The sequence below is a fragment of the Orbicella franksi genome, chromosome 10 (genome assembly GCF_964199315.1).
Source record: "Orbicella franksi chromosome 10, jaOrbFran1.1, whole genome shotgun sequence".
Classification (NCBI taxonomy): Eukaryota; Metazoa; Cnidaria; class Anthozoa; order Scleractinia; family Merulinidae; genus Orbicella; species Orbicella franksi.
Window position 1 is genome coordinate 17,382,311 of NC_138154.1, and position 12,695 is coordinate 17,395,005.

At 42.1% G+C, this 12,695-nt stretch overlaps 3 protein-coding genes across 3 annotated transcripts; 1 reads left to right on the plus strand and 2 right to left on the minus strand.

Moving 5' to 3' along the window:
- Positions 1-3,181: 3,181 nt before the first annotated feature.
- LOC145501851 (uncharacterized) lies at positions 3,182-3,769 on the minus strand. Its single transcript, XM_081481234.1, has one exon. The coding sequence runs from the start codon at positions 3,767-3,769 to the stop codon at positions 3,182-3,184; it is 588 nt and encodes a 195-aa protein (XP_081337360.1).
- Positions 3,770-4,132: 363 nt separating this feature from the next.
- On the minus strand, positions 4,133-4,567 carry LOC145501853 (uncharacterized). Its single transcript, XM_081481237.1, has one exon. The coding sequence runs from the start codon at positions 4,565-4,567 to the stop codon at positions 4,133-4,135; it is 435 nt and encodes a 144-aa protein (XP_081337363.1).
- A 5,155-nt stretch (positions 4,568-9,722) lies between these two features.
- On the plus strand, positions 9,723-12,440 carry LOC145501857 (uncharacterized). The gene is made up of 2 exons (XM_081481243.1): positions 9,723-9,910; positions 10,287-12,440. Exons 1-2 carry the CDS (start codon positions 9,742-9,744, stop codon positions 11,243-11,245), a joined length of 1,128 nt encoding a protein of 375 aa, XP_081337369.1. The 5' UTR covers positions 9,723-9,741; the 3' UTR covers positions 11,246-12,440.
- The last annotated feature ends 255 nt before the right edge of the window (positions 12,441-12,695 follow it).

Genomic DNA, 12,695 nt, shown 5'->3' on the forward strand with positions numbered 1-12,695 from the left:
GTTTCCAATGGGTTGTCTCTGTCTCGGCGAGGGTGTAGATCTTTGTCTACTCCCTGCTGAACTAGTACTTCTACTTCTACTTCTAGATCTACTTCTACTACGACTTGTCGAAGCTACTCCAGCCTGAGTAGGAACGGTACCTACTCCAACCTGAGTAGGAACGGTCACTGTAGGTTGTGTTGTAGTTGCTACACCTACCGAGGTGGGAATCGGAGCTACTATTGTAGGTGTAGCTGACGATCCAACTCCTACAGTAACAGGAGTAATGCTACTAAAGTCTATGTTTGAGCGTGCAAATAAAGGTGAGAAAGCCACTCCAATTCCAACAGGAGAAATTCTGGGAGAGGGAGTTCGACTTAGTGACCAACGTGGTGAAGGGGTCCTCGACGCTGCCATTCTATCTCAGCGATTCTAATACTTCTTTGAGGTCGTTTTCGTTTTTCACCAGGACTGGTGATCATAGATATGTTACTCTCGTCACTCTCGTAACCGTCACTGTCCTCGTCACTGTCTTCCTCACCTCTTATACTCTTCTGAATCATGTCGTGCCACTCGTGCAATTCGTCAGTGAAATAGGTCTCATTATGCTCGTCAGCCAATTCACAGACTTCGGCTGGACAGACTGCCCATTTCATTTTTTTAAGAGCTGGATAATCAATGTCACCTAGGTTTGCAAGTTTGTAATTGGCTCTCAAAACATTCACGAATCTCTTGAACCAAGGAATTTTCACCCATCCCATGTCATTTCTGACTTCGTTCCTATGACAAAGATGCTGCTTGTGATCCTCCATGTGTCTTGCTGTTTGGAGAGTTGCACCCTGTTCTAACCAGGTAGACAGAGTCTTATTGGTTCCATCATGTGGTTTAACCAATTCGTAGCTCTTAGGAGCATGAATTTCCTTCAACACATCCTCAATAGGTCCTCTTTTAACTAACCATTTTTCCAAAATAGTGGGTGCATTGTCAATCGTTGATTCACACATCCTGTAAAAGTAGAGGTCACACTCGCTTGGAACGAAAGGGATGAATGATTTCGGCAACGTGCTTGGCTTTCTTTATATCGCGTCTCAACTTCATACCCAAATTTGGATATCCATTGATGTGATCCTATGCTGACCTAACGCTTGTTTTTTCTACTTCATTCATTATTCTACGTAAGTCTCTGATACCGTCACATTCTACTAGTAGTCTATTAACTACCTCGATTTCCCAGGGTGACGTGAGTAAATGCTGTTTTGTCTTTTCTAAAAAGAAGATGAAGTATGGCCACCACTCAAGCTCGCTTCTTAGCATGTTGGAACCAAGCTTTGTTGGTCAATCTCTGCTGTCAAATGAAGTGTTTCCACTTCGTGTCTCTAATCAAATACTCTATCACGTGTCTTGTTCGCTTTACCATGTGTTTTCTTTGTATGAAGGCTCTTTTCGCTTGGTCTTCATACTCCACGACATTTCTTCTCAAATCCCTCACTCCGTGAGCTTCATACAACACAAAATTAATAAAAGTTCTTTGTCTTCTTGTACATCCTTTGTCTCGATACTGACTCAAAGCCCAAACGAAATCATTCCACTACCCATCTTCACTTCTCAACATTTTGCTTGAACTGATAACAATGATTAGGACCTTCTGATTCTAATAGGTGACTCACCACTCTCACATTGTCAGGGGAACTGGGGTGAAAATCCAATGCCATGTAACCATAAGGTCTTTGGGTTATTCGTTGGTATGTGGTTAGAACCTCCTTCCAACGCATGGGAAACGCTTGCGTCAGTAAATTTTGCAAACCCACATTATCCCTAGGATTCTTGAAGGTGATGACGTAATGTGCGTTTCTTGAAATACTCTTGGCAAACTTTCCTGAAGGAAACATGTCCTGACTCAAATACATGACCGTAATATTGCGATGATGCGATTCTTTGGTAAAAAGATCCAAGACTCTCTTGTCTTTTCCTGCCTCCTCCATCAGATCGTCCATGATGAGTAAACCTCCTTTAGGAAACCATTTAGGTAATAACTTTGTGTCTGGAATACCCTGGTAAAATTTCACACCATTTTTCTTCATGGTGTCGTAACTCGGTTGCCAGATACTATAGCAAAAATAAATCGCTTTGGGTCTTCTCTTAAACAAGTGTAGGTTTTTCGTGACCAGTTCTGTCGTGAAAAACGTTTTTCCACTTCCACTAGGTCCAACACACATGATACTCGAAGGAGTATGAAATTTAAAAGCAGAACATTTAGCCATACTTGACACACGTTCCAAATGAAAGATCTACTATTCACTTTGAGTTTATATGGATGTTTTTTTCATTTTTCAGGTTTTAATGAGTCGTCCATGGGAATCCAGATTCTGTTTGTTCTGCTCGAAAGCATATTACGACCATCCCAATAGTGCCAACCGTGTTCATTGTGTCACCAAGACTCACTGCTGTGGGAGTTGGTTTCATTTCGGTTGCAGAATTTACGCAAATTTTGGATTACATCCCATTAATCAGTTTTGTCCCGTTTGCAAGACCGTCAATTTTGGTGAACCATTTTTGTTCCCTGACGAAGTACACGAACATCAACTCAAGAGTAAACTATAAAGTAAGTTTTTAATTTATAACCATTACATCATGTACAAATAATGACATATACCCTGAGAAAGTCTAGTAGATTGTCTAAATTGATGTGCTTTTTCGCGAAACTTTCTTTCGTCCACTATCAGTTTCTCTAACATTCTTCCTATCTTATTGTTGTTCCATTTGTAATCTCTTTGAGTAAACATGTCCTGAAAGTCATTCATGCTTTTTCCCTGGGCTCTGTTCAACAAAAAGAAGGCATAGTCTCCACAACTTTTACTACTAAGAGACTGAAGGGCATGTGCGTTTCTCCTGACATTCATCTTCCACCATTTTTCCAACCATGCATAAAGAGGATCCGTTGTTTTTTCTCCGTACACGTCTAAAGGTACTGCATAACTATCAAAGATTTCACATACTCCATCATGTGTCCAAAGAGCTATCCAGTGTTCACCAGGTTGACCTGCTGGATCTGTGTTCACGATGTAGGCAGCCGGTCTATTTTTAACGGGTTTCCTGGGTAATTCGTCACAGGCATAAGTTCCTTCGTAATACTGTTGTAATATTGGTTGACTTGCAACACGTTCATTTAATTGAGTGTCAGTCAGAGCAATCTTTTGCATAGTTAACACTGATACACGTCGTAAGTGACGGCTTTGTTCTTGTCGATTTCCAAGAGATTCTCAAATTTGGCAATCAAGATAACCATGAAGTTAGCTGGTGGATTCCCTCCAAAGTTGAGAATGTAGCGGATTTCTCCCAACTGCTTTGGATTCAGGACTGAACTGAAGAGATCACCATTGGCTGCATTGTTAAAACAGAAGAGTGTGCAGTTTCTATTTGTACCCCAGTCTTTCTCCGTCAACATGTTTCCTCGATCCTTTTTCAAACATTCGGTGGCTTGGAGAAATCGAAAATAGCCTCGATTGTCCAAGTCATCACCATCGTGCTTGATTTCTAAGGTTTCATCCGGGTGTTCCTCTCCTCTGAAGAGTTGCTTGATACTTGCCAAATTCATTTTTTGAAAGCAAAAGGGATCTCGAGTGTAATCACCATTGAAGGCTCGGGTGTCCACCAATGCCATTACCACCAAGTTGGGTCCTCTACCCTGCCAAGGGTTGTTGATTTCGTATTGTCTTCTGTCATTTGCAAAACTGTCAGTTCTGATCTCACTCCTGACCGTGGGGTAACTCACTACCTTCAAGGATTCCATCTTGACCGCCAATTCTCGGTAAATGTCTGGGTTGATTCAGAGTTGACAGAGAACCAAGCTCACCTTGATGTCGGCTTCAGCCAGTCTTGTTGCTATACCTCCAACAGAACTCCAGTAGAAGTCAGGATTGTTGAAGTAAATCTGTAAGTCAATCTGTATGCCTGGTATCAACAGCTTGTTCAAATTGAACAGTTCCGAGTGAGGTTTGAATCTCATGATGTTTTTCTTGCCTCCTACATATTTGCTTCGTTCACCTCGTGCTTTGTCGATGCTTGTTTTTTGATTCTCAGATAAAGCTTGCCAATGTGCATGATCACTGTCTTTATCTAAATTGTTTGCTGTGTATTGTGGAGGGACGTCCACCTAGTTTTGCCATCCCTCGGGAGTCAGGATTGTTTTACCATCTTGTCGGTCGTGGTGAAGTAAAGTCTCGATGTAAGCTTTGTACACATACATGTCCGATTGTTCACTAATCAAGGTTTGATTCAATCGGACATTGAGCTGTTTGATCATGGAATGAGCCAGGTTGTTCACTGGAAACGTGTTCTCGACAGCCACCAAATTACCTCCAGCAGCTTTCTTGAAACCCACTTCAAACTCAAAGTAACTCTGGGTAAAGTCGATGTAGTCTTCCTGAGGATCGATCTGAAACGTCACTGGATTAATTCCAGTGGTGAACGGATTGATTTTTACATATCGCTTACTGTAAACACTAACATCCGTCGGTGGAATCATAAAGAGATTCAGTGATGGATTTGACACTGTTGCCGAACCTGCGTGAGGCGCAATGTCCGACATGATCTATCTTCTTCATCTTCGACCTCTCTTAGCTTTTGTCTTCACTGTTCGACGTTTCCTACGGTGTGATAATCCACCACCTCGTTGTCTTCCTTTATAATACTTGTAGTTATCGTTTATTCCTTTGAATGCTTGACCACCCAATTTCAAACCCAACGAAGCAAAGGACGGTGCAGGACCAGACAAAAACATGCTGGCTCCTTCGACAATCTTATCTACCAATCGTCGTTTGTTTCGTTTCATGGCTCCACCTCGTTGAGATCGTCTTTTACCATGAGTCATGATAGGTGGAACCCTGAGAACTCTTTGGGAATAGATGGGATTCATCGGAGGAAGAAATGCGGTGTTCATGGTCCAAAGATGTCTTTGATTTTCCTTTTGACTCTTTTGTGTGCACGGTCAGCTAAATTGTCGGCTTTTCGTTTAGCAGCTTTTCTAACTCCTGTCTTTACACCACGAACAGCACCTGGTATGTTAGGTACAAAAGGAAATCCACCCGTTTTTAAACCTTTCCAACCTTCCAAGGCAGCTGCTTTAGTAAAATCTTGTATGAATCCACTTCCCTTTTGTACCTGATCAGGATGAAACCTCGTTAAACCAGAACCTTTCATTGCTTAACTAAGTGAATCGTGACGGTTGTGTTTCCAGCTCCAAGTTGAACCAATTGACCATCGATTTCACTCACCTCCACTTTTATAATCTCGAGCGTGTGTTTTCGAAGTGGAACGTAATGGATGTGAACCGGTTCGAAGTATTGAATGCCTTTTCCAACTCTTTGATAACTAAACTCTCGAAACAAATCGGTCACTTGGTTTCCCACAAACGAACTACTAGCAACATCACTGTATATCATGAGGGAACAAGAACTACTTCCCACGGCATTATTGAAGGCTGCATTCAAATTGATGAATCGCCAGTTACACCTGTAACTAAGCCTCAGCATGTTCCCATGATCCTGTGGTCCGTAGTAACTGTCATCCCCCGTGTAAAAAATGCGTTGACAATAATTAGTAGAGTTGGAGTTATTTTCATAAAGATCGCCTGGATCAGACGAGTCCTGAAGATTCGGAACCAAGTAAGGGTCAAAGAGTTCTTGCTTCAAGTTGGGTCCTAGGTGATACACGCCCCTAGAGTCTGTCGTTATCCATCCCATTTTTTTTAGCCAAGTCTTTTTCTATGTAAAAGTAGGGGTGGGCCGCTCTCGAAGAAGAGCGGTTTCCTCTGTACACATTTTCGTTATCCGTTACCAATTCGTCTCCTTCCCACTTGAACTTCCAGAAAAGTGATTTCTCTTGACCTTGTGAGTTGGTTTGAGAAAACTTTTCATCATCTGCTCCCACCAAGTCACCAATTCTATCTTTGTCAAAAAAATTGGTCACCAATTTCATGAACTCCACTCCATTCACATCTGGAGACAACTCTTGCAGTTTTGCGTGACTGTAAAGACTGTGCTTAAGATTAGTAGGCTGAGCACCGGAGGGGGCAGTCGTGGAAGTCAACAAATAGCCTACTCTAAACAAATCCTGTTCGTCAGGATTCAATTTGAGGTGAAACAAACTAGAATCAGGTAATGAAACACTACTGAGTCCCGCTTTCCATCGTCCTTCCAGAATGATCTGACGAGGTAATCTGTTTTGAAAACTGTTCGCCTTGTTGCTGGGAAATTCGAGAGTCGAAGAATTACTCAACAACGTGAGGTAAAAGTCGTCGCTTGTTGCACCTGTCTCCATACTTGTTTCAAATGAAAAACTCTGGTTGTATTCACACCTTTACATAGACTGACTTCTTTGGAATCCAACTGTCGTATTTAGCAGGCCAACCTTTCCACCGTACGAGAACCTTGGTACCCTTTTGCTTGATAATTTTCTCAACTCTAAACAAGTCGTCATTGGACACATTGAGTTTCTGTAAATCCTCTTCGTAAAAAGTACCCTCCAAGGGTTCACCGTTCCATTCTTTCAACTTGTAAGTAGGTACAACTCCACGATTCACTCGAGTCACGATAAACACCTCCTCGGTCCATCCGGGGAGATAACCTTTCTTGAAAGGACGATGCTTTTTGTTCAATCACACTTTGTTGTTTTTCTTGAACTTACTCTTTCTTTTCTTAGAACTCAATCGATTAAGGTACAAATTGTTCCACACTTCTAATTCGTTCTTGTTCGACACTTTCTTTGGGGCCATCTTAATGCTCCTGTGGTTCAAAGCATTGTAACCGCTCACCAGTTTCTGCAAGACGCCGAGAAACGAAAGACTGTTCTTCACCGTAAAGTAACGGTACAATCGTTCTTTAAAAGTTTGATTGAAACGCTCAACCACAGCCGCCTTTGCATCCCCACTGGTAGCAAAATGGTGAATGTTCTTTTGCTTCAAGAAGGTCTGAAAGGTCTTGTTGTAAAATTCCTTACCGTCGTCCGTTTGTAAATTGACAGGTTTTCTCCCTTTACTTCTTTTCAATATTTTCTTGAAACCCTCTGTCACGACTTGACCCGTCTTAGATTTAAGGGGTTCCACCCAAGCAAATTTCGAAAACACGTCAATCACCGTCAGGAGGTACTTGGTTCCTTCATTGTACCTGGAAATGTTAGCAACTTCTACCAAATCTGCTGCCCACTGCTGATTGATACCAAATACCATCACCGGGGAAGTTTCAAAGTGACGATGTCTAGGTTTATGTAACGTGTACCCCAAATCTGCTTCCAAAGCTTTTCGAGCCAAAGACACAGGAATCTTGTTGGCTTTAGCAAAACGACTCAACCCACCTAAACTACCGGGTTTCGTAGGATCTCTATACAAACGTTGCACCTGAGCTAAGGAAATGGATTTCTTCTTGAACTTCATGGTGTACAGCAATTCACACGGAAGACAGAAATTTTCCAAGCGTAAGGATGCGCTGCTATGATTCTTTGACACTGATAATAGGGAAACGGTTGCTTTTCTAGCCAAAGACAAAATACGATGAATCTAAAAACGCTACCCTCCAAAGGTCTCAGTTCTTCAAACTCGTAAACGGGGTCGTCACTGTACTCATTCAGTACAAGTTTGTATTCATCTTTTTTGCATGCAAGAAGAATTCTTTTACATTTATCACACGTATCGCTCCAATCCTCACAAGAGTAATGAGACAAGAACGAACCCATGTTGTCAAATGACTTTTAATCAAACTAACGTTTGCATTTACAGTTTACCTCAGATCAAATCAAAACTTAAGTGTGACCGAAGCCTCTTCAAAGTCAAAAACATCGAATTGAAAATATTTACATTGTTTTCTACTATTTTCACAATTGGGATGCCATTTTAAGGCTTCATCATAGTCACTGTAATACAGAGCTTTTTTCAAATCCTCCTCACACTCATCACACAGTTTTTGGTCATCACTCCTTTCGGCATAAAAGAAACGGTCTTTCCACGTTTCAATGTTCTGAAACAATCCGACGAAAGTGTTCTCAATAGAGACATCTAGTTCATAATTGGAACAGGGTGTAGGTAACCTGAATACCCAGTTGTTCCTGATTGGAAATCCTGTGAGTCACATTGGTCGAGATGTGATGAGCTCGACGAGCTGGTGTGAGAAGCTCTTCAATGGCATTCTTGCTATTCCAAATGATAGCCTGAGTGGCAAACAAGATATCACCTCTACTGATTTCTGATGGCTTGTAAGCAGATTTAGTGAAATGGATGGTATCCGTTTCAATGTCGTAGCTCACATGCCATATGGTATCAAAAAAGAACAAACCAAGGGGATTTCCACCAGGTTGATGCTGTTGTATGATGAAGGGGATGACGGTGTTCTTCCATGAAGGTCTCTTTTGCTCCAACTCACTCACTTTCATCTTGAAATCTTCAGCAAAACGATTGTTCAAAAAGTCAAAGATGAACAGATCACCTTTGTCTGGTCCCTCCAAACTTCCAAACATTGGATGCACTGCAATCTCTATGTAATCCTTGACCAAGTCATAAATCTGGTTACTATTGGTGTACAACATAACATCACCCTCACAGTTCTTTACTGTGTTATCAAAACAAGACATAATGCAAAACTGAAATCTAACGTCGTGCAACTAGTGTCACTGAAGACCAAAGGTAAACTGATTTTTTACCGTCAAAAGATTCCAATATATTACAAATCATGACATCGTGGATTGGTCGAAAAGTGTGATGACGTGGTAGTCACATGGGAATACACTCACGGTTCCCATCTTCATCCAACCCTTGGGAAATTAGAAAGTGTTGTTAGTGTTGTCGGCAAACCTCATCTTCCTTTGCCTCTGCCTCTCTTGCCTCTTCTTCCTCTTCCACGGTCACCTCATATTTTTCCACAGACATCACATTTTTTGTCAGTACCAGTTCATCATTGAACTTCACACCCAGTGCATCATAATATGCACCCACCGAATCCAGATGAGGATGATGAGCACGATTGCCCCAGTCGATCAAGTGACGTTGCATACGATAGTACAAACCCGTCACCAAACCAAACTCCAACTCAAACCGACGGTGCTGTTCGTCTCTTAAACTGCTTTGTCTTATGCAACTGAAGCTTCTCGTTGAATTCACAAACCCACTTCTCCAAATCCTCTTCAATCTCATCCAGGTCTTCTTTCTTCAACTTTCGTCCCTTGTGAATTGGGAATTTATTTCCATCGTAGTCATCCAGTTCTTTTTTCTTCACCTGTTGTTTGTTGTAGAGTAGAGTGGGTTGATACTTTGTAATATCATCTGCCGTTGGTACCAAGTGAAAACCTTTCTTACCCCACTCACACAGCTGCTTCTGAAGAAAGTGATAGATAGGAGAGGCCACACCAAACTCTAGGTGATACATCTTGTCTTCGTTTCTCTCCAACTTTTTAAGAGCCCGTAGGTTATCCTGTGCACTTCCCAAGTACAATTGGAAGGCTGCAAGTCTGCAAAAGACATCATAGTCCTCCACAGTCTTCTCTTCAAGCTTTACCGTGGTCTTACTGTCAGACATTTTTTCAAGTATAACGAAAAGAAAAAATACTCATCTCTTATGTAGAGAAAAGATTCGTTCTGATTGGTGTATACTTGATTTCCATACATGGTCATGAAGTGTTGTGAATGGTCAGAATATAAATCTCATCACTGATTGGACACTCATTATTATAAAAAAGCTCAATCATATTCAACATTTTCACTGTTCGCTCATTGCAGACATGTCGCTCAATCACATGGTGAAAGTAGAAGAGTACGAAGAAGCCGGTGAAAACCTTCAGATGTTTTCAAAACACGTGCAGCCATTTGCAAGACCCAATGAATCTTCCAAGCGAAAGAGAAAGAAGCTCAGTACCAAAAAAGAACCCCAGCCAAAAGTATCCAAAGGAGGTGAGCAAAGTAGTATAACAAAATAGCTACAACAAACAAGCAGATTCCAAGTGAAGCTAATTCATCCTTCAAAAAACATCAACAAAAAAGGCAAAAAAGTTACCTTTCAACTGGAAGTTAGTGTGAGAACCATTTTTAAAAACGGAAAACTGTGTAAGAAAGAGAAGTCACTTATTGGGATTCAACTTCTCAATGGAAACTGGTTGTATGCATGTGACAGAAGAAACACTGAATGTGCGCAACAAATAATCCAATTGAAGAAAAGGTTGAAAGCAATTTATCAAGTCAAAAAAGAAACGATGAAAGAACATAAAAAGGATCATATCGAAAGAACATTTCAAAAACATATTTATCCTTGGAATACTTTTTTTCGCAGACCCAGCAAAACCTGCAATCACACCAGAATCCTCAAACCCATCCACGAGTGTACAACCTGCATTGAATCCCACCAACAATCCTTTGACAATTAAGGAAGAAGCTCCTTCAGTGACTGTGGAAGAAGCCCCCATTGAGTTCAATGCAGAGGAATACATCACAGATCTAAACAAAAGAATGCAGACCGAACTAGAAGAGATAGACAATCGCACAATCGTGTACGTCTGTCCAAAGCATCCAACCTTTCTGTTAGAGTACAATGAGATTGAAACCTGCTACGGTCTATGGGAATATTACAAGTGCCCCAACAAGGACTGCTTTGTGAGCTGTGAAGCCAACCAAGTAAGAGATTACCAAGCCAAATTTGACAAGCAAGTGGCAGACTTCTGGCTGAGAAACCTGGAACAAAGAAACAAGTGTTTTTGTCGAAACACTCTCATTCTCAAGATCTCCAAGTCCAAAAAGAATCCTGGTCGTATGTTCTTTGGCTGTCGAAAGAAGAAATGTGACTTCTTCCATTGGGCTGATAAAAATCCCTCAGAAAGAATGGAGAAATGGATATGCGAAGAAGCGGAGAAACCAGAGGAAAAAGTCCATTTTGAAGAGAAGAAGCCCGGTTGGAAAGGTAAACAACCATTGAAAGAACCCAAAACAGATATCGACATGCGAACAGCAGACATTAAAGACCCCCAAGCAGCAGCCTACTGGAAAAAAGTGAGAATGATGAATGATGAATCCATGGTAAAGAGGGTTGACCTAACCTGTCCTGGAGGAGATGACGTCAGAGTTTTCACACAAATACCCGACCCAGGCGCCGAGCACTATCCTCCACCATGCGTACAAAAAGGCTATGCCAAGTATCATGCCACTCACAAGCGATCAGAGCTCAAACATCATGCAAAAGCAACAAGTAAGAGAACAAGTTTGTTTCATATTAGACTTAGATGGTTACAATGTTAGCCATCATGCCTTGCGAGGCTGATTAATTTCCCATGATGCCTGTATGTCTTAGTTGTTAACCATGTGAGTCAGCCATCTTGGATTCACTCCTTGATTAAAGCTTGATAAACTTAACTGGCTTCGTAGCTTATTACATGGTGTCAGAAGTTTCGGAACCCGCAATCGCCTGAAGGCCTCTTGCCTCTGTAGTCTGTGACCGTTTTCTTTCTCGCTCCGCTTGCCGCCATGGGAAAAGATCGACCAATCTTCGACGCTAACTCTGACGATCGCCGCCGAGCATTCAAGTTTTTCTTGGCTAACTTTCGAGATTTTTGCATAATGGAGGACTATGTAGACCCCGCCAAAGCAGTCGACAGCAACAACTACTGGATCGCAACAAAAAGGCCGAAAGTTATGGCCGCTCTTCGCCGAGCCTTTCCTCCGGCTGAATGGGACGTGCTCACAACCACAATCGACGCTCAAATTCCTGATGATGACAAACAACATCCAGCTAGATGGCTCGTGCAGCTTTCACAGCACTACCTTGGAGACGAGCCTATCATTCAAAGTACTCACAATTTTCTACGTATTCTGAAACAAGAACCTGGTATGTCAATACAAGATTGGCACACACTGGTCAGGTTGGAATATCAGAAATGTAATTTTCCCACAGCAGTAGACGATCGTTTACAAAGGGACATTTTTGTTATTGGCCTCAATGATACTTTTAAGCCCTTCCGAAGCGATATCATTGCCAGAGAAAACTTATCAACACTGACCTTCGCTCAGGTAATTTCCAAAGCGCGACTTTGAGGCTGGACTGCAAACTGAATCTGCCATAACAAAACACCACCTCGAGGAAGCAGCACATAAGGTTACCCCAGCAGTGGACAAATCCAAGACTCCTCACCATCCGAATCGACGTGTAAAGGACCGACCTCCTGGCCCTTCCACTGCTTCGACCTGCCTGTGGTGTGGGCGTGCACCACATGCCAACCGCCGTGACTGTCCTGCCTCCAATGACACTTGCCATGGCTGTGGAAAACGGGGTCACTGGAAACAAGTGTGCCAGGCCACGTCCATACATGTTGTATCAGAGTCAGCTGCAGATGCAGAAGCTGACCCGCAAACCGACTACATTGTCACTCATGAGGTTTATCAGGTGCAATCTGCAGCCAAAGGAATCTATGTTGACCTCAACATCGGTCCCACATCATCATCACCTCCATCAAAACACTTCAGATTTCAAGTTGACTCTGGTTGTTCATGCAATACAATTCATGTCAATGACCTTAATCAGCTGCCACCTATCCAAATTAAACCCTCAGTGGTTCGACTACTGGATTATTCAAAATCCATCATCCCAACCAGAGGCCAAGTCACACTTCACTGCACTCATTGTGGCATGTCTTATGACATAGTGGCTCAAGTCATTACTTCTCAGCAGTACTATGCCCCACTACTAGGCCTT

Bases quoted from the DNA above. Each gene is read 5' to 3' on its own strand.
- LOC145501851 (XM_081481234.1), bottom strand. From the start codon at position 3,769: ATGGAATCCTTGAAGGTAGTGAGTTACCCCACGGTCAGGAGTGAGATC.
- LOC145501857 (XM_081481243.1), top strand. From the start codon at position 9,742: ATGTCGCTCAATCACATGGTGAAAGTAGAAGAGTACGAAGAAGCCGGT. The intron at 9,911-10,286 runs GTGAGCAAAGTA...TTTTTTTCGCAG, and splicing joins GCCAAAAGTATCCAAAGGAG to ACCCAGCAAAACCTGCAATC.
- LOC145501853 (XM_081481237.1), bottom strand. From the start codon at position 4,567: ATGTCGGACATTGCGCCTCACGCAGGTTCGGCAACAGTGTCAAATCCA.